At 44.8% G+C, this 24,464-nt stretch overlaps 2 protein-coding genes and 1 long non-coding RNA gene across 3 annotated transcripts in view; all 3 read right to left on the bottom strand.

The window, feature by feature from the left end:
• The window catches only part of LOC311143741 (striated muscle preferentially expressed protein kinase-like), a gene marked incomplete at both ends in the record, with an annotated part of 131,903 nt that extends 129,743 nt beyond the window's left edge, over nucleotides 1-2,160 (bottom strand). Inside the window, one exon of the mRNA XM_084179615.1 lies at nucleotides 1,734-2,160. Coding sequence (XP_084035741.1) covers nucleotides 1,734-2,160 — 427 coding nt within the window. The remainder of the gene's footprint in view (nucleotides 1-1,733) is intronic.
• A 12,250-nt stretch (nucleotides 2,161-14,410) lies between these two features.
• Nucleotides 14,411-20,410, bottom strand: LOC311143252 (uncharacterized protein). The gene is made up of 8 exons (XM_084179066.1): nucleotides 19,418-20,410; nucleotides 19,050-19,263; nucleotides 18,282-18,863; nucleotides 17,892-18,104; nucleotides 17,416-17,696; nucleotides 16,351-16,613; nucleotides 15,874-16,131; nucleotides 14,411-15,695 (listed from the first exon to the last, which is right to left on the bottom strand). Exons 1-8 carry the CDS (start codon nucleotides 20,081-20,083, stop codon nucleotides 14,939-14,941), a joined length of 3,234 nt encoding a protein of 1,077 aa, XP_084035192.1. The 5' UTR covers nucleotides 20,084-20,410; the 3' UTR covers nucleotides 14,411-14,938.
• Nucleotides 20,411-20,555: 145 nt separating this feature from the next.
• On the bottom strand, nucleotides 20,556-22,247 carry LOC311143237. Its single transcript, XR_014614400.1, has 3 exons — nucleotides 22,205-22,247; nucleotides 21,375-21,583; nucleotides 20,556-20,676 (listed from the first exon to the last, which is right to left on the bottom strand). It is a non-coding gene; the product is annotated as an uncharacterized lncRNA (long non-coding RNA).
• Nucleotides 22,248-24,464: the final 2,217 nt, after the last annotated feature.

Raw genomic sequence — 24,464 nt, 5'->3', positions numbered from 1 at the left:
TTAATAATGAGCGCATACCTTACAAATGTTTGTACACACATACAGATCCGTATGTGAGACTAGATGTAAGACTGAGAGCTAGATTCAATCACACTGCCACTGCATATTATCATGTTTTTAATATCATAGATTAAACATACATCCAGGTAGCCTGAAATGAAAAAATACATTCATAGGCTAGCATGATTTACTTTCTGCTGGAAGAGGTGGAAAGATATCCAGGCAACAAGCTCTCACAGTCTCCCTGCAGAATTAGACATTCATCCATGTTCTCCAAATGTCACATTTCTAACTTGCTCCAAACGTCAAATTCCGAAGTGTTTTTGTTGCTCCTACTGCTCTGTAATTTCGAGGTTAAGGGTTAAATTTAGGCACTCATTCCGAATGGTTAAGGTAAGGGTGAAGGTTTGGGATAGGGTAAAAAAAAAACAGTGTCCACAACTGGGATCGAATACACAACCTTCTAATCCAGAGTCACACATCTACCACCCCTGTCCACAACACCCTAGCAAAACCCAAGCGTACTTGATAGTAATAGTGCTCACTGTTGTCCCTAGTGGCCGGTTTTGAAAGCATTTCCCGACATCCTCAGGACATGGATAGACATCCAATTTTGTCATCTTGAACGACCTGCTGATCCAGGACCCAAGAACTCCAAACAAGACAGAGCCATGCTACAATACATTATATTATATAATTATATTTGAGATTATGGCAAGTTCAAGACGTTATTAGACTATTACTTTATTAGCCTGATGCAGCTTACAAACACAACCCCAAAGTAACAAGCCTTCTCTATCGGCTGCCGTCCTTCTTTGCAGTGATTTTGGATATCCTATCACTCCTGCAGCCACAAAACAGGCCTCAGGATTCAGTCATCAAGACTAAACAAGGTAACCCAGGAGGATAAAGCACTCCACCCCTATACAACGGTTGGTAACACTTAACTTGAAGCATGCGGGTATAATGCTTCATCCTTAATTATGTCTCACACAAAGCTTTATAATATGGTATGTCTCTATGTATCAACATTTCAACTGACTCAAAATGGCTGGTTAGTCAGGATCATCATAAATGATAATACGACATCATAAGGGGGACATGTAGTTATAATGCCTTGTATGACTATATCATGATGCATTATACTTGCAGGATGTATGTCAAGTGTTACCCAACTCTTCCCTGTGATCCACCATTACAAATGTAAAGCCTGTTGGACAAGTTGTCCATTATGACATTGTCACTGTGTCTTTGTTGCTCTTCAGTATTAATCCCTCTTTAGCGCTGCACAAACATAGCTACAAATCAAATGACGCATTATGACTGGTTCAGTTGAATGATTCATTATGGCATTTATGTGAACCCTTCAACTTTTCACAAGCTTTGAGCATTCAATAGGTAAACTGTCATGTCATGATATAATGGTATAAAACAATGTGGAGATAATGTAAATGGCTGAAGTATTTCTAAATGATCTCAAACCTCATTTGCCCACATATTCTTAGATCAATACTCATAAGTGTGAATGGCTTGCAACACATGGGAGTATTATTTGAGGCATGTAAGAGGGGACACCAAAACATGGCCCCAAAACATCTTTGATTGTTCCAGAACTTTCAATAAAATAACAAACTGCTACATGTTTTCAGTAGAACTTAATAGAAAAACACATTGAAAAAGAGGTCAGGGACTTTTAACAGAAAACAATAGGATAAGTCATCCGTCTACATTACCTTCCCCCAGGTCCAGGACGGCGAGCACGGCGCTACTCCGCGCCTCCCCAAGATGGTTGTTGGCAATGCAGGTGTAAAGGCCGGCGTCGCTGGGCTTGCAGTCCCTGATCCAGAGGCCCCCGTATTCCTGATTATCCATATTCAGCAGGTCATCGTTGTGGTACCAGTAGAGTGAGGGCTGCGGGTCTCCAGCCACTGCCACTTTCAGGCGGATGTCGCAGCCAGTACCCACAGCGGCGTTCCTCATTTTGCGTACAAACACCGGAGGGGTCTGGGTGGGAAAAACGGAGGCCCCCGAGTCGGGGACCGTCTGGTCGGTGTTAGGATTGGCTTTGGCCCGCTTTGGCAGGAAGATGGGGCTAGGGACGCTGCGCGCCCCCTCATCCTCTCCCTTCTTCAGGGTCATCTGCACCTCTGCCTTTTTCATTGTCACAGTGATGCCTTCTTATAATAGCATATGTTGTGTATTCAAAATGGGTCCCAATGGTTACTGGACCCTTTTTCTTAATTTCTTTATGATAGTTGACGTTGAGTGATTCGAGAGCTGATTAAAAGTAAGTTTCCCACATTTTGATTATTATTAAAAAAAATTAGGCTTTCAAGCATAACACTAACTTTTAAAGTAGTTTGAAAGGGCTCATATAATGCAATAAAATATCCCTTTAACTTCTGCTATCAAAGTTCTAAAGCAAATCAACTTCATTACATTGGATTGGATTAGATTACCTTCAAAATGCCCAAGGCAAAATGTTTTTTGTCATGGCTTTTGAAGTCCAGTTGGGATAAAAGGCAAAACAAATTGATCATTACCTAGCAATTAGGCAGATACAGCCTGTGCACACTCTCCTGCCTGGTGGTATTTTTAGGGCAAGACCCACAGGATCATGTTGCATTAACAGCTCCCAGTATTGCCTTTTGGAAGTTGATTGCCTCTGCCTTTCACCTTTCTTTCCCCTGGCTGGTTTCTCTTGCTTCTCACCGCTCTTGAGCCGGTCCTTGGCTTGAACACGTTGAGTGCGAGTCAAAGAAAAAGTGCCTTGGACTCTTGTAAATCTGTAAAAGACTATTCCCTTAATTCCCAGTTTGACCCTTTGGATTGGCTGACAAACTCACTTTGTTTCCAAGTCAGTATAAACCAGGCTCAGTCGCACCAAATGTACAGTCTGTCCCACCTCTTGTCCCAAAAGAGCTAAGCTTTCTCACTCATGATCTCCCCCCACCTCTGCCAGGCAAGTCCTTAGGGGAAGTGACAGCCACACAACCAGAAGGCATCAGAATGACAGCTGCATGCTGATATGTCTGCCCTGTCCCCCTTAGCTCCTGCCCCCATGTCATTTTTAGCCAACCGTGTGGTCTCCAGAGCATGTGGGATGGTGCCACAGTGAGCAGGGAGGAAGGGGTTGAGACCAGATTTGATTTGTAGGTCAAATACAGAAGCTCACAAGTAACTTCATAAAAGGTATTCAGGAGGGCCAAAACGTAACGTTATGACTATAACTACTGTTCACTGAAGGAGGGAAACGAGGTACAACACAACTATGGTGTAGTCGCACCCCCGCAACCTCGATTGAAGAACTAAAATCAAGCCTGACAAGGCCAATGAAATCAGCACCTCGCTGGAAGCCCGGCCTTCCACAAGCATGAGGCTTGGATTTACTCCTTCAATTAAATACTGCTCTTCACCGAGCCCAGGAACGGACGGTGCGGGGCCAAACTGGTGTTGTATCTCGTTTCCCTCCTTCAGGGAACTGTAGTTATAGTCATAATATAGTCAAATACCTAGGTGTCTGGTTAGACTGTAAACTCTCCTTCCAGACTCACATTAAGCATCTCCAATCAAAAGTTAGATCTAGAATCGGCTTCCTATTTCGCAACAAAGCCTCCTTCACTCATGCTGCCAAACATGCCCTGGTAAAGCTGACTATCCTACCGATCCTTGACTTCGGCGATGTCATTTACAAAATAGCCTCCAACACTCTACTGAGCAAATTGGATGTAGTCTATCACAGTGCCATCCGTTTTGTCACCAAAGCCCCATATACTACCCACCATTGTGACCTGTACACTCTGGTTGGCTGGCCCTCACTACATATTCGTCGCCAAACCCACTTGCTCCAGGTCATCTATAAATCACTGCTAGGCAAATCCCCGTCTTATCTTAGCTCACTGGTCACCATAGCAACACCCACCCGTAGTCTGCGCTCCAGCAGGTATATATCTCACTGGTCATCCCCAAAGCCAACACCTCATTTGGCCGCCATTCCTTCCAGTTCTCTGCTGCCAATGACTGGAACGAACTGCAAAAATCTCTGAAGCTGGTGACTCTTATCTCCCTCACTAACTTTAGGCGTCAGTTGTCAGAGCAGCTTACCGATCACTGCACCTGTACACAGCCCATCTGTAATTAGCCCATCCAACTACCTCATCCACATATTGTTATTTATTTTGCTAATTTGCACCCCAGTATCTCTATTTGCACATCATCTTTTGCACATCTATCATTCCAGTGTTAATACGAAATTGTAACTATTTTGCACTATGGCCTATTTATTGCCTTACCTCCAAAACGTCCTACATTTGCACACACTGTATATATATTTTCTGTTGTATTTTTAACTTTATGTTTTGTGTACCCCAAATGTAACTGTGTTGTTGTCTTTATCGCACTGCTTTGCTTTATCTTGGCCAGGTCGCAGTTGTAAATGAGAACTCGTTCTCAACTGGCTTACCTGGTTAAATAAAGGTGAAATAAAATAAAAATAAAAATAATGTTACGTCCCCTTTCAGTCAGTACTCTTGGTACAACACAACTATGGGGAAATTAAATCACGCCACAAGCCAAGCCCAGCGGATACTAAATGAAACGGCCAATAACAGACCACCTAGACCTCGACCCTGCAAGAAGCGGTAGTCTGGGTATTGCGCACACTGCACGCTGCCTAGTGACCTTCCCCTGTCCCAGCTGTAAGGACACTGTAAGCACACTGATACCCAACCCGCCGCAACACAAATATCCCCTACAGTCAACCCTTTAAATTACTCCCAAGACGCTGCCAGACCCCAAGTGGAGTGGGCGCATACACCGCTAGGTAACCCTTGTCCCTTGCTGCTATATGCCAGGGAGATAGCCTCCACAATCCAGTGGGAGAGACGCTGCTTAGAAAGCACCCTGCCGCGAGCTTCATAAGTAAAACAGACAAAAAGCTGGTGAGCTGGATTAGCAAAACAGGTAAAAAGATGGTCACATAACTGGATATGCCGGGGCCGCTCAATGTAGGTGTGTAAAGCTTGAACCGGGCATAGGGCATGTAACCTCTGTTGCTCTTCATAAGCAAAAGGAGGAGTTGAAAAGGGAAATATCTCAAAAGCTTAAGTCCTTTAGGACATAGCCATGACTTTTGGGGTGAAGGCCGCATTTGGACGCAACATCACCTTAAGAGTCGCACAGGGCGAACTGACTACAGGAAGGTTGTAACACATGGAGGTCCCCAACACGCATATCTGAGGCCAAAGCCACGAGCAGGAAGTTCTTGTAGGAGAGGACACTCAGATCCACAGCCTCCTGTGGTTCAAAGGGGCCTCACACAGAGCACCCAAAACCAAAGCTAAATCTCAAGTGACCTCAATAGGTTTAGAGACCGGTCTGAGCTGGTGCACACCCTTTTAGGCCCTTTTAGGAACCGCACCACCAGTGGATGAGCCCTTGGAGTGGCACGATCAATTCCCAAATGACAAGCTGAAATAGCCGCAATGTATAGGCAATTCGGAAAGTTCAGACCACTTGACTTTTTCCACATTTTGTTACATTACAGCCTTATTCTAAAATTGATTAACCTCTTAAGGATCGGACCCTTTTTTCCAATTTTACCCTAAAATGACATACCCAAATCTAACTGTCTGTAGCTCATAACCTGAAGCAAGGATATGCATATTCTTGACACCAGTTGAAAGGAAACACTTGGAAGTTTGTGGAAATGTGAAATTAATGTAAGAGAATATAACACATTAGATCTGGTAAAAGATAATACTAACAAAGAAAAACCTTGTTTCAAGAGAAAGGCCACAATATAATACTGCAGTTTAGGCGCAATTCAGCAGTGTGTGTGTGCAAAGTTTCAGATTGATCAAGTGAAGCATTGCAATACTGGACTATTTTGTATCAAGTCTGCCCAAATGTGCCAAAATGGTCAATTGATACATTTTCAAGTAAATAACTATAGAGAACATACAAAAATGATATGGTAATACAAAATGTAAGTTTACACACTCCCAGGAATGTCATACATGATGGATCATTATCTTATAGACTAACTTTCACACATCTAGATGGCCGGGCGCGGTGGGTGTGGAGCCAGAGACAGCAGGGGTTCAAACTTTAAAACCCAGTTCCTACATTTGAATATAAAAATGTATTTTATCAAACAAAACGATGCTACATTTTATATCTGGGACCCTCAGGATGACAAATCAGAGCAAGATTACTGAATGTAAGTACATTATTTACCTTCAGAGGTCAATGTATCAAACCAGTTGCCATTGTAAGTTTTTTGTTGTTGCGCACTCTCCTCAAACAATAGCATGGTATTTTTTCACTGTAATAGCTACTGTAAATTGAACAGTGCAGTTAGATTAACAAGAATGTAAGCTTTCTGCCCATATAAGACAGGTCTATGTCCTCGAAGGTTTGCTGTTACTTACAACAGTCATGCTAATCACATTAGCGCACGTTAGCTCAACTGTCCCGTATACGGGACACCGATCCCGTAGAGGTTAAAGCATTTTTTCCCCTCATGACAAAGCAAAAACTGTTTTTAATTTTTTTGTGCAAATGTATTAAAAATACAAAACTGAAATATCAAATTTACATAAGTATTCAGACCCTTTACTCAGTACTTTGTTGAAGCACCTTTGGCAGCGATTACAGCCTCGAGTCTTCTTGGGTATGACGCTAAAAGCTTGGCACACCTGTATTTGGAGAGTTTCTCCCATTCGTCTTTGCAGATCCTTTCAAGCTCTGTCAGGTTGAATGGGGAACGTCGCTGCACAGCTATTTCAGGTCTCTCCAGAGATGCTCGATCGGGTTCAAGTCCGGGCTCTGGCTGGTCCACTAAACAACATTCAGAGACTTGTCCCGAAGCCACTCCTGCGTTGTCTTGACTGTGTGCTTAGTGTCGTTGTCCTGTTGGAAGGTAAATCATCGCCCCAGTCTGAGGTCCTGAGCGCTCTGGAGCAGATTTTCATCAAGGATCTCTCTGTACTTTGCTCCGTTCCTCTTTCCCTCAATCCTGTCTAGTCTCCCAGAACTCTGGAGCTCTGTCAGAGTGACCATCGGGTTCTTGCTCACCTCCCTGACTAAGGCCCTTCTTCCCCGATTGCTCAGTTTGGCCGAGCGGCCAGCTCTAGGAAGAGTGTTGGTGGATCCAAACTTCTTCCATTGAAGAATGATTGAGGCCACTGTGTTCTTGGGGACCTTCAATGTTGATGAAATGTTTTGGTACCCTTTCCCCAGATCTGTGCCTCGACACAATCCTGTCTCAGAGCTCTACGGACAATTCCTTTGACCTCATGGCTTGGTTTTTGCTCTGACATGCACTGTCAACTGTGGGACCTTATATAGACAGGTGTGTGCCTTTCCAAATAATGTCCAATCAATTGAATTTATCACAGGTGGACTCCAATCAAGTTGTAGAAAACATATCAAGGATGATCAACGGAAACAGGATGCACCTGAGCAAAATGTTGAGTCTCATAGACCCCAGCTGTCTCCCGAGTGGCGCAGTGGTCTAAGGCACTGCATCACAGTGCTAGCTGTGCCACTAGAGATCCTGGTTTGAATCCAGGCTTTGTCGTAGCCGGCCGCGACTGGGAGACCCATGGGGCGGTGCACAATTGGCCCAGGGGAGGGAATGGCTGGCAGGGATGTAGCTCAGTTGGTAGAGCATGGCGTTTGCAACGCCAGGGTTGTGGGTTCGATTCCCACGGGGGGCCAGTATGAAAAAATAATGTATGCACTCACTAACTGTAAGTCGCTCTGGATAAGAGTGTCTGCTAAAAATGTTTAAAAAAAAAAATGTCATAGCAAAGGGTCTGAATACTTATTTAAATAAGGTGTTTCTGTTTCTTTTTTTAAATACATTTGCTAAAACATCTAAAAACCTGTTTTCTCTTTGTCATTATGGGTTATTGTGTGTAGATTGATGAGGATTTTTATTTATTTAATCAATTTTAGATTAAGGTTGTAATGTAACAAAATGTGGAAAAGGTCAAGGTGTCTGAATACTTTTTGAATGCACTGTGTGTTTTTTAAACCTCAAATCCATATCAATCAGTGCGCCCGTTCCCAACGGATTACTCCTGTCCCTCATCGAGAGAAACAGGTCAAAGCGTGCTTCCTCGCGACTCGTAAAGGTCTATGTTGGCCCTGCCGAACATTTCCCATCTGGGTGACCACCTAGGGGTGTGGCCACCACTCCTAAGAGAGAGCGCCCCTGGATAGAAGATCTGCACCCGAGTTGAGGCAACCGGGGACATGCGTCACCTGAAGTGAGAGCATGTGCGCACTGCTCCACAGCAATGGTTAGCACCAAGGTTAGAAGGGAGAGAGACCGAGTCCCTCACCATCTGTTTATATATGGCACCACCACCATAAATATTGCTGGTTCAGCACAAGCCGGCCCGACAAAGGCGGGAGGAAGCACCTGAGCGCCAGATAGACCATTAGGAGCTCCAGGCTCCGCGCCACTGTCCATTAACACCCCCCCCCCCCCCCCCCCCCCCCCCCCCCCCCCCCCCCCCCCCCTACCCTCTGGGGAATGCGTCTGTCGTGATCACCCTGCGGGGTACTACTGAACCCATGGGAGTCTCCAATAACAGTGGGTCCCACCACTGGGCCAGGGCCCGTAGACCCAACTGGGACACCCGAAGCAACCGGTTTAGGCTGGGAGATGCATCTAGGTGAGCGACTAGCACTTACCGCTGAAAAGGTCGCAACAACAATAGCCCCAGGGGAACGGCTTCTATCACAGAAGCCATCATCCCCAGTAGGCGTAGGCACTGGCGGAAACGCACTGCATGACCCAGATGAAATTGGTCTAATCAGAGCCAGAACCTGGACAACCACAATGGGGATAGAAAAACGTGATTCGCGAGTGAGTCTACCTCGAGACCCAGAAACAGAATGCGCCTCAAAACATGGTTAACATGGAAACCATATTTTTGCACATCCACACAGCAAATCACTTGAGTCGTCATCAGTGGCGATTTTAGCATGTCAATCTTGGTGGGGCAAAAAAAATAAAAATTGTTTGATGCATGCCAGCAAAGCCACTATAACGGTGACAAACAGTGCCCACAAACGTTTAGGGCCTAGATAAAGACGTCCCAACAGCAGAGCTTTATTTTCGGCACCATGGAGTGAATCCTTACCACCGCTACACCTGGCTATCAGCGGAGCCTTGTCTGGCAGCGAAACAGTTCATTCAGCCTAATTTACTGCCTTTAAAAAAAAGACATAGCTTATATGTCTGACTTGCTTAAACAAATGTAGTTTCTACTGACAATTGAGATGTAACCTACCATCTATGGCATAAGGGAACGATGAGTGGATAACCCAATAACCTTCATGGGGTATTGTGTGTAGATTGATGGGGACAATTTTTAAAAATCCATTCTAGAATAAGGATGTAAAGTAACAAAATGTGGAAAAAGTCAAGGGGTCTGAATACTTTCTGAATGCACTGTATATGGGGGATACAACCATCGTAGCTCTGCAGATTTTGCTGCGAAGAGAAATTCAGTAGTTCATTTGTTTTGATACTGTCCATATGTAGCTTGTTTTTGGTCGCAGGTTCAGGAATGGCTGAAGAATTTACCTGGAGTTAACTCTGAAATGTCATAGTCAATCGATCAATAATATAATAATACTTTTAGCAAAACATTTTATCTTTAATTTACAATCTGTAGAACTTTTGTGAAACAGCAGAGTTGAAAAATATATTGCAAATAGAAAATAATGGTTTTTAGAGATAAATGGGCGGGGTTGAGGGGAGCTGAAGGGTGGGACTAAAAATAACAAAAAAACAAGATAACTAATGTAAAATATACTGTGTCCGTAAAATGTATTTAGGTTCAGAACTTTTGTAACACATCACAGCACAGTTGAAAAATGTATGGCAAATATAAATCAAAACTGGATGTTCTTCAGAGATAGATGGGAGGGGTTGAGGGTAGCTGATGGGACTAAAAACAAAGAAGAGATAACTAATGTATAATATATCATTCTGTAAAATGTATATAGTATGTATAAACTGGAAGTAGAAGCCTAAGTGTTGTTGTCCATTACTTTACTCCAATTAGGGGTGTGGTGGTAGGGTTAGGGGAAAATAATAAAGGACAAAATATTTAAAAGAATACATATATCTTTATAACAAATATATATATGGGGGATTGGAAAGGATGCAGACAATTACATCGATAGAAGCCACAATCCTATTTGCAATATTAAAGCTGATCCACCCCCATTTCTTTTCATCAAATAAAATTAATGTGAGTTAGCTAGCTAATGTTAGGTAGCTAGCTATCTATCTTAGCTAACTGTTAGAGCAGAGGTAAGTCAATACGTTTAGGGTCTAACCTATGTGACATTATGTAGCTAATTGAGCTAGCTAGGGTTTTTGTTAGTAAAACATCGGTAATCTAGCTAAGACTAGGCAAGAAAGCACCCGGTTAACATAGCTAGCTACCTTAGCTAGCTAGCTACACTATAATACAAAAGTATGTGAACACCCCTTCAAATTAGTGGATTCAGCTATTTCAGCCACACACGTTGCTGATAGGTGTATAACATCTACCACACAGCCATGCAATCTCCATAGACACATTGGCAGTAGAATGGCCTTACTGAAGAGCTCAGTGACTTTCAGCGTGGCACCGTCAGTTCGTCAAATTTCTGCCCTGCTAGACCTGTCCTGGTCAACTGTAAGTGCTGTTATTGTGAAGTGGAAACATCTACAAGCAACAACGGCTCAGCCGTGAAGTGGTAGGCCACTCAAGCTCACAGAACAGGACCGCCGAGTGCTCAAGTGCGTGGACCAGACATTTGTGCTACCTGGGTCATCACTGTCAATGGTGAACGATAATTCTTCACATTTTACGGGTGAAATGTCCATGCTGCATGCATGCCAACCATTTGATCCCAATCAGCTTCATGGGAATATGCATTTCGATCTTCTTGAATGATGATGCTGTTTAATCTAATTTTAGAGCAGATGAAGTTAGAGCACAGCCACCTGTATTTTGTTTCAATCAAAGCATATTAGGCCTATGGTGTGCGCTGTTGAGTACACATGAGGAAAAAATATCTACATTTCAGCACAATCATCCTAAATTGTCATAAGAAATGATGTGGTGTTTTTGGTCTAACAGTAGCCTAACATTATTTATGCTATTACATTTGGTTTGTTATGTAGAATACTAATTAATCATGAAGTGATCTTGTGAGACATTGCACCATTCTGAGAAGTGGCAGAGCATCCCTCCACTGCTCACTGGCAGCACTACACCCTTGATTATAAGGTTGGATGACTTCGGGAGTTTCACGTAACCACAGCTCTACGAACTAAGTGGTGCAATCAGTTGACAAAATTGTGTTTTACACTATCGCAGCAGCGCAAAACATTCAGGGTTGACCCAAAATAATTTGGGGCTTAGCTCCGAAAGTCAGGTCCTGTCCATGCGCTAACTAGCCGCACTAGCTGGCCAACTTCTGCTTTGTTACAACACAAAGTTGTACGTGTCTCTTTTTCTAATAAGTGGCCGATATAGTTATTTGAAAAACGTAAGTGTTCCTAGTTATGAGGCTTGAGTGATGTCTAAATTATGTCTAAACCCTTAAGCACACTTACGTGACAATGCCCAAGAAGCTGGTGTTTGGAGGATATATTGGCACGGGTGTCGTTAACCATGCCAAGATATCCTCCAAACACCGGCTTCAAGGGCATTATCACTTTTATACAATGGGTTACCAACATATTCAAATAATGATTGACATATTTTCATTAAAAAACAGTATTTTGATTAATTTATTCATACTATTTCATCCTTCCACAAGATATAGTCCCGACACAAATCTAGGGTTGCTACCCAAGCCGGCTGGTCGTTCGTTTTATCGGTTCGGTTTGGACCCAGTCGTTCAGTCTTTTTGTTCTGTATCTATGGATGCGACCCAGTCATTCAGTCTTTTTGTTCTGTATCTATGGATACAACCCAGTCGTTCATTCTAAATGTTCCATTGACATAATGGCTGGCAACGTTCTTATCCCTTGCTTGCTAGCTAGCCAACTATGGCTAACTTACAGTCACGTCAAACAGTGCAGCCAGAATAACAACAGTAGCTGCATTTGTATTTGTTTAAGCTGTTTTCTAGTGACATTTATTTGGATGCATCCATAACAATGAGCTAATGAGGACACGATTTCGCCTGGCATAGGATATGTGCTCTCTAGTCAGGACACTGTTGTTCAGAGGAGCTAGCCAACAACACAGCTAACACAATCACTTCAAATTGAAGCTGGAAAGACTGCAAACTAGCTGCACTTCGTTTGACCTTTTTTCAATTGAAATTTCTTTGTATACTGTTTATCCATAAAAAATGATGCCAGCTCATTCATTATTTCGACTGGCTGAGAAAAGCTGCCTGCCTGTCTGTCTCGTCCTGACTCCCGACACGTTCATTACTATGGGACAGCTGGATATCTCTATTTGAATATTGAAACAATGTCAGAGAGACAGACAGCAAAGTTTATACAAATCTCCGCTGTTCAAAACTAAATGTTAGTCTAAAATAAATGTGAGATAAAGTCTAGATGTTTTTTATAGTGGAGATCAAGTTTATAAATTGCTTGGCTGGGCTGATGAGACAGTGGATTCCGCAGTCAAATGGAACACCGTAAATAGGCATTTTAACTTCATAGATTTAGCCAGTGGTAACTTGTGGAATAGACACCGACTGGAATGCGGTTTTAACCAATCAGCATTCAGGATTAGACCCACCCGTTGTATAATGAGGTATAAAATAAGCTTTCCCCTGCTATTCCGACAATGCCCCAAATTCGTTAATGTGTTTTGCTAGTCTAATGAATACACCTGACCATTCCATTTACTGGTTAGAAAAGGGTGCCATAAAGCAATAAAGAATCACAGACTATTTTCCCACTAGATTTATTGTAAACCCTGTTTTGTTTATTCTAAATCTCAAAACTGACGACTTATTAGCTTTGGCTGACCTAGAAGAGTAGAATTTGGTGCATACCATACTGACTTTTGCAATTTGCTATCTGATTGGACATCACTAAAGATGTGGTCATGCAACAAAATATAGTGTGGTTATTTTTGCTATTCACTTTGTATCGAAAGTAGAGTAACATTAGCCTACTAGTAGTGTTATAGATCCATGCATGATCAGATGGAAACACAGTTCGCACTGTATAACAACTTTGCAATGCAATACCTGACCAAAACTATTTTTTCATCAATAAATATGTTTCCATAACGGTTCAGAGCTGCAGTGAATAACATGAGTTGTCATGTTAAGTTATGTATGGCAAATTACTATATATCTATTAGATCAGTTATATCGCAAACTGATTGATTATAAACTGGTAGCAAAGATACTATGATCAACTTTTGAGTGGGAAAACGTTCGTCACGAACAGGATTCGAACCTGTGCGGGGAAACCCCATTGGATTTCGAGTCCAACGCCTTAACCTCTCGGCCAAAAATGGGGCAAAAGGGACTGCTAGGGGGGGGAGAAGGAAAAAGAGGGGGGGGGGGGGGGGAAAGAGAAAAAACGGAAAGAGAAAAACAAACAATTTGTCATGTTTTTTTCTCCACTCACAACGCCTTTAAAGTTATTTTCACACGCATGTGCGCTTATTTTTATCACTTTTATCGACAACATTGACACTTTGTCTCCTGCGGGATTCGATCCGACGACGCTGTGCACCGTGGCAGCATGCACCAATACCATGCATTAACATAATTTTTCTTTCGTATAACGTGTATATTGCTTGTATTAAGTGAGTTGTGTGAATATTGCATGTATTGTTTAAAAGCAGCCAGAACCAAAATCATTGTGTGTGTGTTAACATACTTGGCCAATAAATCTGATTTTGATGTAATTAAAGTGCTATGTGTCATTCATCCTGATTAGGGGGTTAGTTGTCCCAGATATATATATATATATTTAGCAACTGTCCCAGACTGCGGGGGACCAGAAGTGGGTGAACAACCTGAACTTGTTCTTCAACAGGTTTGATCAGCCCCTACCCCGGCTGCTGCACACCTCAGGTGCACCCCCAGAACACTGCCCTACCCCCATCTCCACAGCACTCAGGTCACAGACCCCCACCGCTTTGGCTTCTCCTGCCCCATCCCTTTCATCTCACCTCTTACCCTCAGCTCCACCCCCTCTCAACACCCCCTACAACATCAAACACTGGTGAGAAAAGAGGTCAGGAAGATCAAAGCAAGAAAGTATGTATTTTCATTGGCAGAGGGCTTTCCAGGAGTGCTGATATTTAATAACAGCACTGGTAGCCTACTTAGTTACTTTGCAAGAGTTCTAGGAATAAAGTATAGGAGGTATAGGAGAAAAACAATCCAGAAGTCAAAATTTGAGAAACTTTGGTCAGTTTATTAAACCTGAAAGTATATATTTAGCAAATATATACATCTTTATTTTTTTGTTGTTTTCTTTTTTAGAACACCATGCAATGCACAAACACAGAAATGAAAAACATAACTATATACAATACTTTACTATCTACACATTATTATACAATTTGACAAACTTTGGTCACTTTATTAAACCTGAAAGTATATATTTAACAAATATATACATCTATTTTTTTTTTATTGAATTTTTTAGAACACAGAAATGAAAAACTTAACTATATACAATACTTAACTATTTACACATAACTATTATATACAGTATTTATTTATTCATACATTTTCCTTTATTTCCCACTGGCAAGACTGGTCAACTGGTCCTTCCACTCTGCCAGGGTGAGTCCTGAGGCTGGACAGTACCACCGCCCCTTCAGCTGGGTGTGACCCGTACTTTTGTTTTTCCCCTGCCCACACTGCTTGCAAATGTACTGGTAGGTATCCCTGAACTTCTTGCGTGGAGGTTCACCCCTAGCCATCAGCTCCTCGTTCTCCTGGGCAGCTTTTTTCTGTCTCCACGTACGTTGCCTTGGCTGAACAGAGGTGCCAGGTGGTGGAGGGGCCAGGTACAGTGGATGGTCAGCAGGTGGCTGGAAGGGGGGAGGTGGCTGGAAGGGGGGAGGTGGCTGGAAGGGGAGAGGTGGCTGGAAGGGGGGGGTGGCTGGTACGAAGGCCAGGCAGGAGATGGTGGTGGTGGCAGGTAATCCTGCTGGTACGAAGGCCAGGCAGGAGATGGTGGTGGTGGCAGGTAATCCTGCTGGTACGAGGGCCAGGCAGGAGATGGTGGTGGTGGCATGTAATCCTGCTGGTACGAGTCCCAGGCAGGAGATGGTGGTGGTGGCAGGTGACCCTGCTGGTACGAGGCCCAGGCAGGAGATGGGGGTGGTGGTGGTGGCAGGTGACCCTGCTGGTACGAGGCCCAGGCAGGAGATGGGGGTGGTGGCAGGTTACCATGCTCATACGAGGCTGAGCCAGCAGAACCAGGCCATACGTATGACCCAGGCTGGTAGTGCTGTGCCAAGGCAGAACGAACACTGTGCCGAGGGCGTATCACTGCCTCACCCTCCCGGTTCTCTGGCTCCTCAAACACCATAGCCTCATGCCCATGCTGCACAGGAGCAGCCGGAAGAGTCTGGGCTTCAGGGAGTGAGTCCTTGGCCAGTTCAAACCGTTTGGGGAGTATGGTGCCCTGCAGCAGCATGTCCCTGTCCTTCCTCTTATCCCTCCTAAGCAGCCTAAAAGACAAAAATGCATACAGTAGCTTCAGTTAGTTCTTTTATACATAGTAGCCTATCCTCCTATGTTTAGTATTTTCTAACAAGCAAGCAGTTGAAGGTTTTTCTTGCAGTTTAATAATATAATAATATAATGTCATTGTATAGGAAAGGTGCACACGTAAAAAACAAGACTCACCAAGAAGAGATTGTTGTGTTGTTTACTGGTATCAGAACCACGTTGGTCTTCTCCAGAACAACCCTGCTGTCCTCCAGCAGCTGTTTAAGATGGCTGTAGGCCACCACAATGGACTGTGGGATGGGCAGAGTTCTACTCCTTGTGTCCTTGGGCCTGTTTGGTGCTTGCTGAAACTCTTTTAAAAGTCTCAGGCAAACACATTCGCTGACCCTGTGGACTTCGGGGTCCTGGGCTGCCTGCCCGTGAGTCATGAACAGTCTGTGGGAAAGAAGGATGATATGGTCCGGACTTTAAACAAGGCTGTAAACAAAAAATAATAATAATAGCAACAACCTGTCACCTGTGAACAGCCCAATTTACCCCCCACAAACTAATATAATCACAAAATATTTTTTTCAATCCTGGTTTGACGCAGTACAGCCTTCTGATTCAATGATTTGTAATGAACCAAAATGATTAAGAATTGTGTCAAATCACCTCTCTGCCGCCTGCTGTCCAGGAGCAGAGCCACTCGGCTTCCTGGGCGCTCTCCAAGGTCCTGCCACGGTCTTCTTCCTCGCTTTCTGGCCGAACCTCAAAGGTTCCTTGTCCATAGCAGGGAGAGCCATGTAAAGATGGACTATGTCAGCCTCCTCTTTTGATGACAAGGCAGTGATGGTTCGGTTCAGGCCAACCAGGTAGGCTGCCAGGTCATCAACCGCATCCCAGCCCAAGACACCTCTGGAATCACATCGGCTATTCTGAAAAGTAAAAATCATGAAAAAAACACATGTAAATAAATGTGTAAATTTCTTTGAACTATTTGAGCAATGTTGACCTTTTTTCTCTCTCCATAAAACGTAATACTTGACGTTTTACTTGACAAACGTATGATACTTGTGTTAGGCTATGGTTCAACCCAGCACTCAGAGAAACAAACACGACAAAGGGAGTGGAAGAAACAAAATATTTAATAAAAGTAAAAATTGTCTTAGTCCAAAAACCACTGAAGTAAAGGAACAGAGTGGGCTAGTCGGCTCCGGAGGAAGGAGAGGCTGAGGCAGGCAGGCAGGCAGGCAGGCAGGCAGGCAGACCGACAGGCAGGAAGGCAGGCAGGTTGGGAGGTATGTCCGAAACTAAAGACAAAACAAACGACAGGTTAAGGAGAGTGGAGAGCCAGGCTGAAGACAAAGACAAAATAACTTTACTGGTGAGCCAAGTTACCGCTCTGGTAAGAACAACGATCTGGCGCCGGTGGAGAGCCATGCCCCGGAATTAGTAGTGCAGGATGATTAGAGAATAGGATGCAGCTGCGTAGGCAGGAATCACTGGAAACAACCCGCAGCTGCACAGGAGAGGCAGATCCTGAGCCCGCCCCCTGATCCACTCCAGACACCCACATAAAGGGGACAAACACACATACAGATACAACAGACACAGAGGGGACAAAACAAGGAGGAAGGGAAACAGAAAAGGGAGAGACAAGCTGCCCACATAACAACTTGTGGCATATCATTAGCGAACTTGTTACATATCTTGTTTTTGAGAAAGGTGTTACATTACCTGGTCTGATGTGCTGTCTTGTGTGTCGTCTTCCTCCACAATGATGTCCTCATCCAGGGATCTGGGTCCACTGTCACCCTCCAGTGTCACCTGGGCCTCCACGGCACATATTGGAGGATCAGGATCACCTACCCTAAGGTCAGCTACCTGGCACACCGTGACGTCAGGTTCACCCCCGTCGTCCTCGAGCTCCTCTGTGGGGATCTCTGGCAGCTGCTGTGGAACCAGCAGGTCGCCTCTATTGGACTGGGCCAATAGGTACTCCACAGCAATGCGCTCGCCTGTAACACATAGTGTTTAAACACATAGTTAAAGAAGAGGAAAGGACACAAACACAGACACAGACACATCTCCTACATGTAGAGCCCGATCTTCACTCCCACGTCCTCTGAGGAGGGGTGGAGGTGGCAGAGAAAAGAAAAGTGGGAGAGGAAGTAATACTCAAATGCTCAGTGCTGATCTGAGAGCTATCTCACCAGTAGGTTTTCCAGGTGGGGTGAATTCTGGAACCAGAGAACAACCAAGGACCCGCTGGCTCATGCTGTTTAGGTGAGACATCAAGCGAACATCAAATGTCCTCAGGGTTGATGCCCCCACCACAGCTACAGCTTCCTTTGCCCGGTTCATGTTCCACCTCGATACCCCCTCCAGCATGTACATTTGTGTGTGCAATGCATTGCATCGAAAGCCTAAGAAACAAAATACTCAGGTTAGGTCAACCATTATTATGAAGTCAATACATATTAACACCTATTAAATACAAAGTGACAATTACATTGTTATTTGAATAATTCAAGTGCATACTATGTCATAACACAGACTTTTTTTTAAGATCAGCATACGGCAAGTTAACATTTTGAATTTACCTGGAACAAAAGCACACTGGTGGCGGTGAAAACTCTCGAGGGAGGAGGACCCCCTCCCACACCTGAGGACGTCAAGGACTTTGCCACCCTTCTGCAGTGTCCCTGTCTTTGTGTACAACTCCACCCCTGCAGGGTCCTGGATGCACTCCAGGTGCTTCTGCTGCACCTCCCACACATGGTGCATGCTGTCAGGGTTCACTAGACGCAGCCCCGTGGTGTCAGTCAGCTCCCACATCGATTCGAGCAGCCCCGAAATCATGACCCGGATTTCCTCCACTGCACGGGTCCTCCGCCTGCAGTGCTTTGCCATTTCACCAGTGCTGATACTGGCCAAGAGCAGTGCCTCAGTGGGAGCATTTCCGCCATGGCTGCTCTTCCACTCCCCTTTCTTGGCCTCCTTAAGCCGTTGCACATCCTCCTGATCCCACTCAAAGATACAGGCGGAAAGTTTGGAGCAAAAGGTACCGTAGAGAGGGTGGTGCTCAGTAGTGAGGCCGCAGTTAAACCTTCGCATGAAGTGGAAGACGTCTAAACGGACGACAAACTTCCATGGTCGAAAGAGTCTCAGCACTGACGACACACCTGTGAAAGACAAACATTGATTATTACAGACGTGATCATCTATTTTTTGGGCAATTACATTACATTGTTAGTTTATAGATTACTATCACCATTTTTCTCTTTTTTTAACATCATAATTAACTTTAGTTAATTACATACTGTAATCTGCAATGTATATTTCATAAAGTAACAATTTCAGCATCCCACCTGACTGGCTGCAGCAGTCCCGGTCAACATAGATAGCCTCAGGCTCAGCTTGTCCAGCATTCTCATAACGTGTGACGATGCCCTGGCACAACTCTTCCAGCCCTGCACCTTCACCTGTCGTCAGAACACTGTTCAGAACCTGGCCAAGCTCGTTGCCGATGTTGGACATCCATGCAGCGGTGTCCCCTATACTGCCAGCCAGCTTCTTGGTGATCTGAAAAACAAACAAAAACAGAACGTTCTAAAAAAAACTGTACAAACTTACTAAAATTAATACTATTTCATCATTAGGATGATAAAGTAAACTATTTATATCCATTCCAATTGGTTAACATCAGAGTAAATAAAATTAATGCTAAAACCCTCACCTTCTTTGTAGAGTCCATCTTCAGAATTCTACCATAGGTAGAGGTGATCACCCCCTTCATCTCTTCCAGGTGGCTGAGGATGTCGTTGGAGTGGACCGTCTCAAACCACTGGGCAAGTGGAAGGGGCCTGAAGGGTGGAGGAGGAAGATGGACAGCTGCAGAAGAGACGAAGGTAGCCATCTTCAAATGAAGCTCACAGTCAGACAGGTAGCGGATGGTCTGACGTGCCCACTCCTCGCTGTGTGCTTCCTCTACTGCAGACTGGAGGTAGGAGGAACTGTTCCCACTGGTCCTTGGCTTCAGGAAAGTCATACACTTCCTATCCAGGGCTAGCTGTGTAGTGAGGACAGCGGGAAACAGGCTCCTATGTGCCACATCCAGTTGAGCAAGGATTTCCTGGCTCCATGGGCAGACCGGCAGCATACACTTGCTGCAACGTGGATAGTCCCCTCCCACAAGGTAGTAGCGGGTATCCACATCTATCACCTCCCTCACCTTCGGGTAGATCCCTGAGTGGTGCATTTTCCGGTCACACCGCGTGCATTTCAGAGGAATCCCCCACATCCTCATTGGTGCCCAGAGGAACATCCTCTGCCGGAAGTGCCACCCGGGCTCGGGAGGAGACGGTTTGTGCTGCAGTGGTGGATGAAACCAGCACGCCTCCATTTTCTGCCTCAGCTGACCTGTAGGCTCATAGAGGACCTTGGCAATCCACACCCGATCTGCTGGCTGTATAACCTTTTTGAATTGATTGGGGAGAAAAGCTTCCCAATCAATGGAAGCTGGCCTAAGTGGAGTTTGAGGAGTGTGGCGTGGCGTGCTGGAGCAACCTGTTGGAGGAGGGAGCAGAGATGTAGTTGTCGGCGGAGATGGTGTGGGCTGTAGAGATGGTGTGGCCGTTAGCCGTGGAGATGGTGTGGGCCGCGGAGATGGTGTGGTCCACGGAGATGGCGTGGCCGTTAGCCGTGGAGATGGTGTGGGCCTTGGAGATGGTGTGGGCCTTGGAGATGGTGTGGGCCTTGGAGATGGCGTGGCCGTTAGCCGTGGAGATGGTGTGGGCCTTGGAGATGGTGTGGGCCGCGGAGATGGTGTGGTCCACGGAGATGGCGTGGCCGTTAGCCGTGGAGATGGTGTGGGCCTTGGAGATGGTGTGGGCCTTGGAGATGGTGTGGGCCGCGGAGTTGGTGTGGGCCGCGGAGATGGTGTGGCCGTTAGCCGCGGAGATGGTGTTGGCCGTGGGGATGGTGTGGTGGAGCTACCTGTTGAAGTTGGCGATGGAGGTTGAGCCAACCAGGATAAATAATGGAACTGTTCTATATGCTCCAACAGGCCAACAGAACCTTGGACCTTGGCCCCACAGGTGTCACATGTCTCCTCTACATGGCGGTCAGAAAGGTGCATGGAGAATTTTTCTGCCTTCACAACCTGATTGCACTGACAGCACTTTACTGTTCTGTCTGCACTGGTGCCTCCGCCTGCCTGCCTTGAGCCTCCACCTGCCTCATAGGAGCCTCCACCTGCCTGACTGGAGGCTTCTCCTGCCTGACTGGAGCCTCCACCTGCCTGACTGGAGGCTTCTCCTGCCTGACTGGAGCCTTCTCCTGCCTGACTGGAGCCTTCTCCTGCCTGACTGGAGCCTTCTCCTGCCTGACAGGAGCCTTCTCCTGCCTGACAGGAGCCTTCTCCTGCCTGCCTGGAGCCTCCACCTGCCTGACTGGAGCCTTCTCTTGCCTGCCTGGAGCCTCCACCTGCCTCTGATGCATCTGACTGAAGGGGGGAGGCAGGATTTCAAGTACAAAAGAGGCTCATGCTACTTGTAATAAATAATTTCACCAATGATCCTACACTGTTAGTTTTATCCAAATTTGTGCACATAGGGTATGATCCATCAAATAATCGACTTCATGCTACAGCAACTTATCATCACTTAAATGAAATAAATCATCATATAACCTACCTTATGGAACCCACAAGAGCATTTTAGGTGTCTCCCGAACAGATCCACCTTACTCTTGCTCTGCAGCGGGCAAGCATCTATACACTCCAGGGCTCTTTTCCATTTCTTACCACCGGGCCTTTTGCCTGTGGAAAACTGGTAGCTGCCCTGGGCATACTTTTGGCAGATGTCTCTCCAGTATGAGTCTGGCTTCCCCGTCTTGGTCATATCTGCAAACATGAGCTAAGTTAGACTAAACGACCAAGTTCTCTGTTGTGATTACATTCTCAATCAATTTAGCATAGATGTACAGTCGTGATAGTTTGCTCTGGCTATGGTACAGTAATACCAGGTCCATACCATTTTATAAAATTAATACTTCCATAGAATAATATGCTTGTACTCCAACACGTCAACTTAATTTTGTTATCTCAACAACCTGGTCAAAGTATCATCAATGTAGTCATATTTTGTACTTCTGAGGTCAAATTAAAGTCAGCGGAAAAGTTGCATCTCACAGAGGGGACTGTACTATGGGGGGCAGCGAGTCTACATCGACAATTTAAATACCAGGACCGACATAAAAACATGTACATTCAAATCGTACGTCCATGGAATAATTTGCCTGTACATATCGATATTATTTTTTTTGTTACGCTGACAAAGACCAAGTAACTACTCAATTTAGCATTGATGTATCTACTGTCTACTGTACGCGTACTGTACCACTACGTTCAGCGGATAAGTTACAGACAATAAGAATACGTTTATCGAGACAGTTAGTCTACATCGGTCAATCAACATAATTCAGAAATACATGTCGCTTATACATATAATTTGCATTTACATACCTATTTTTCTGTTGTTCTTTTCTTTTGTACGTCTTAAAAAAAGTTATGTGCAGTACTGGCTCTTTCACTCAGCGCGCTGATTTGTAGTCTTCTGCAGTTTTACCTCACGTCAAAATGGGGCAAAAGGGTCACGTGACCCCTAGACCCACCTCTGTTCAGAATGGTTCGAAATGTGTTCGGAATTGTTCAGAATGGTTCGAAATGTGTTCGGAATTGTTCAGAATGGTTCGAAATGTGTTCGGAATTAGCAGTTGTTCAGAATATTTTCCTAATGTGGTTCGGATATTGTTAGGATGTATTTGCAGTCCAATTCTTGGCGGGTACGGCCACCGTGACTCAGTATTTAATCCAAGGAAAAAATACTCTTGTAGAACTGTGCTAACGGTATACAGTTGACTTTATGATAAAAACATTTCAAAGCTTTGGTAGTCATTTTTGCTAAACTATTAGTTCGCGTCAAATTGCTTTCACTTATCATTGCACAGCAGGCAGCACAATGTGCTTACCGTACCGGTCGGTTTGTTAGCTAACTTTATACAGCTAACGTTACAGCCATGTATCACAGAGCAATCTACTTTTTTAGAACCATAGAACCCACATGAAAGTTGACTTTGTTATATTTCATTTCTAGTAGTCTAAACGTCCCATAGGAATCCACCTTATGTGAAGTTCTACATGAGTTTTATGAAGAAGGCAAAACACTAGGTGGAGACAAAGACCAACCAGCCAACTCTGGTATCTTCAGATACAGTCTATGCTTCTAACTGATGGCTTCCAGTGAGCACGGTTACATGCGATTATTGTGGATAGTCATGTTAATATAATAGTTCGTTTAAAACGTTTACATACTTTGCAAGAAGAACGATTTCCCTAATAACAGGAGGGCTATCCAGGTGCTGACCAAACGCCATCTCTGCAGGGGTGCGGATCTCTCTCCCCAGCATGAGGAGGGCAGGCGTGCAGGAGGTGGAGGCTTGGACAGCGAAGCAGCATGCCATGAGGACCATGGGCAGTCACGCTGGTGTTTGGCAGAGATGATGGCCAGCTGCTGTCCAAGCGTTTTGTTGAAGCGCTCCACATGGCCATCACTTTGAGGATGGAGAGGAGTACAGTCGTGGTCAAAAGTTTTAAGAATGACATAAATACTAATTTTCACAAAGTCTGAGGCCAATGGGGGATTGGAAGTGATGCAGACAATTACATTGATGGAAGTTACAATCTATCTGCAATATGAAACTGATCTACACCCCCCAAAAATAAAAATGTGCATATACTCCAGAATGTCATGAAGAGTAATCAGATTAATTGCAATTAATTGCAAAGTCCCTATTTGCCATGAAAATGAACTTAACCTCCCAAAAAACATTTCAACTGCATTTCAGCCCTGCCACAAAAGAACCAGCTGTCATCATGTCAGTGATTCTCTCGTTAACACAGGTGAGAGTGTTGACGAGGACAAGGCAGGAGATCACTCTGTCATGCTGATTGAGTTAGAATAACAGACTGGAAGCTTTAAAAGGAGGGTGGTGCTTGAAATTAGTAGTAAGATTGAACCTAAATCAACCATTTATCGGATTATCATGAACTTCAAAGAGAGAGGTTCAATTGTTGTGAAGAAGGCGTCAGGGCGCCCAAGAAAGTCCAGCAAGCACCAGGACCGTCTCCTAAATTTGATTCAGCTGCGGGATCGGGGCACCACCAGTGCAGAGCTTGCTCAGGAAATGCAGCAGGCAGGTGGGACTGCATCTGCACGCACAGTGAGGCGAAGACCTTTGGAGGATGGCCTGGTGTCAAGAAGGGCAGCAAAGAAGCCACTTCTCTCCAGGAAAAACTTCAGGGACAGACTGATATTCTGCAAAAGGTACAGGGATTGGACTGCTGAGGACTGGGGTAAAGTCATTTTCTCTGATGAATCCCCTTTCCGATTGTTTGGGGCATCCGGAAAACACCTTGTCCGGAGAAGACAAGGTGAGCGCTACCATCAGTCCTGTGTCATGCCAACAGTAAAGCATCCTGAGACAATTCATGTGTGAGGTTGCTTCTCAGCCAAGGGAGTGGGCTCACTCACAATTTTGCCTAAGAACACAGCCATGAATAAAGAATGGTACCAACACATCCATCCAAGAACAGTTTGGTGACGAACAATGCCTTTTCCAGCATGATGGCGCACCTTGACATAAGGCAAAAGTGATAACTAAGTGGCTCGGGGAAAAAAACATCTCAATTTTGGGTCCATGGCCAGGAAACTCCCCAGACCTTA

Source organism: Coregonus lavaretus, assembly GCF_964263955.1.
Source record: "Coregonus lavaretus genome assembly, chromosome: 16".
NCBI lineage: Eukaryota > Metazoa > Chordata > Actinopteri > Salmoniformes > Salmonidae > Coregonus > Coregonus lavaretus.
The sequence above is the reverse complement of the archived record's forward strand: the minus strand, read 5'-3'. Positions and strand labels throughout refer to the sequence as shown.

Bases quoted from the DNA above. Each gene is read 5' to 3' on its own strand.
- LOC311143252 (XM_084179066.1), bottom strand. From the start codon at position 20,083: ATGGAGGCGTGCTGGTTTCATCCACCACTGCAGCACAAACCGTCTCCT. The intron at 19,264-19,417 runs GTGAGGGTTTTA...TTTGTTTTTCAG, and splicing joins AGATGGACTCTACAAAGAAG to ATCACCAAGAAGCTGGCTGG. The intron at 16,614-17,415 runs GTAATGTAACAC...TTTACTTTTCAG, and splicing joins AAGACAGCACATCAGACCAG to AATAGCCGATGTGATTCCAG.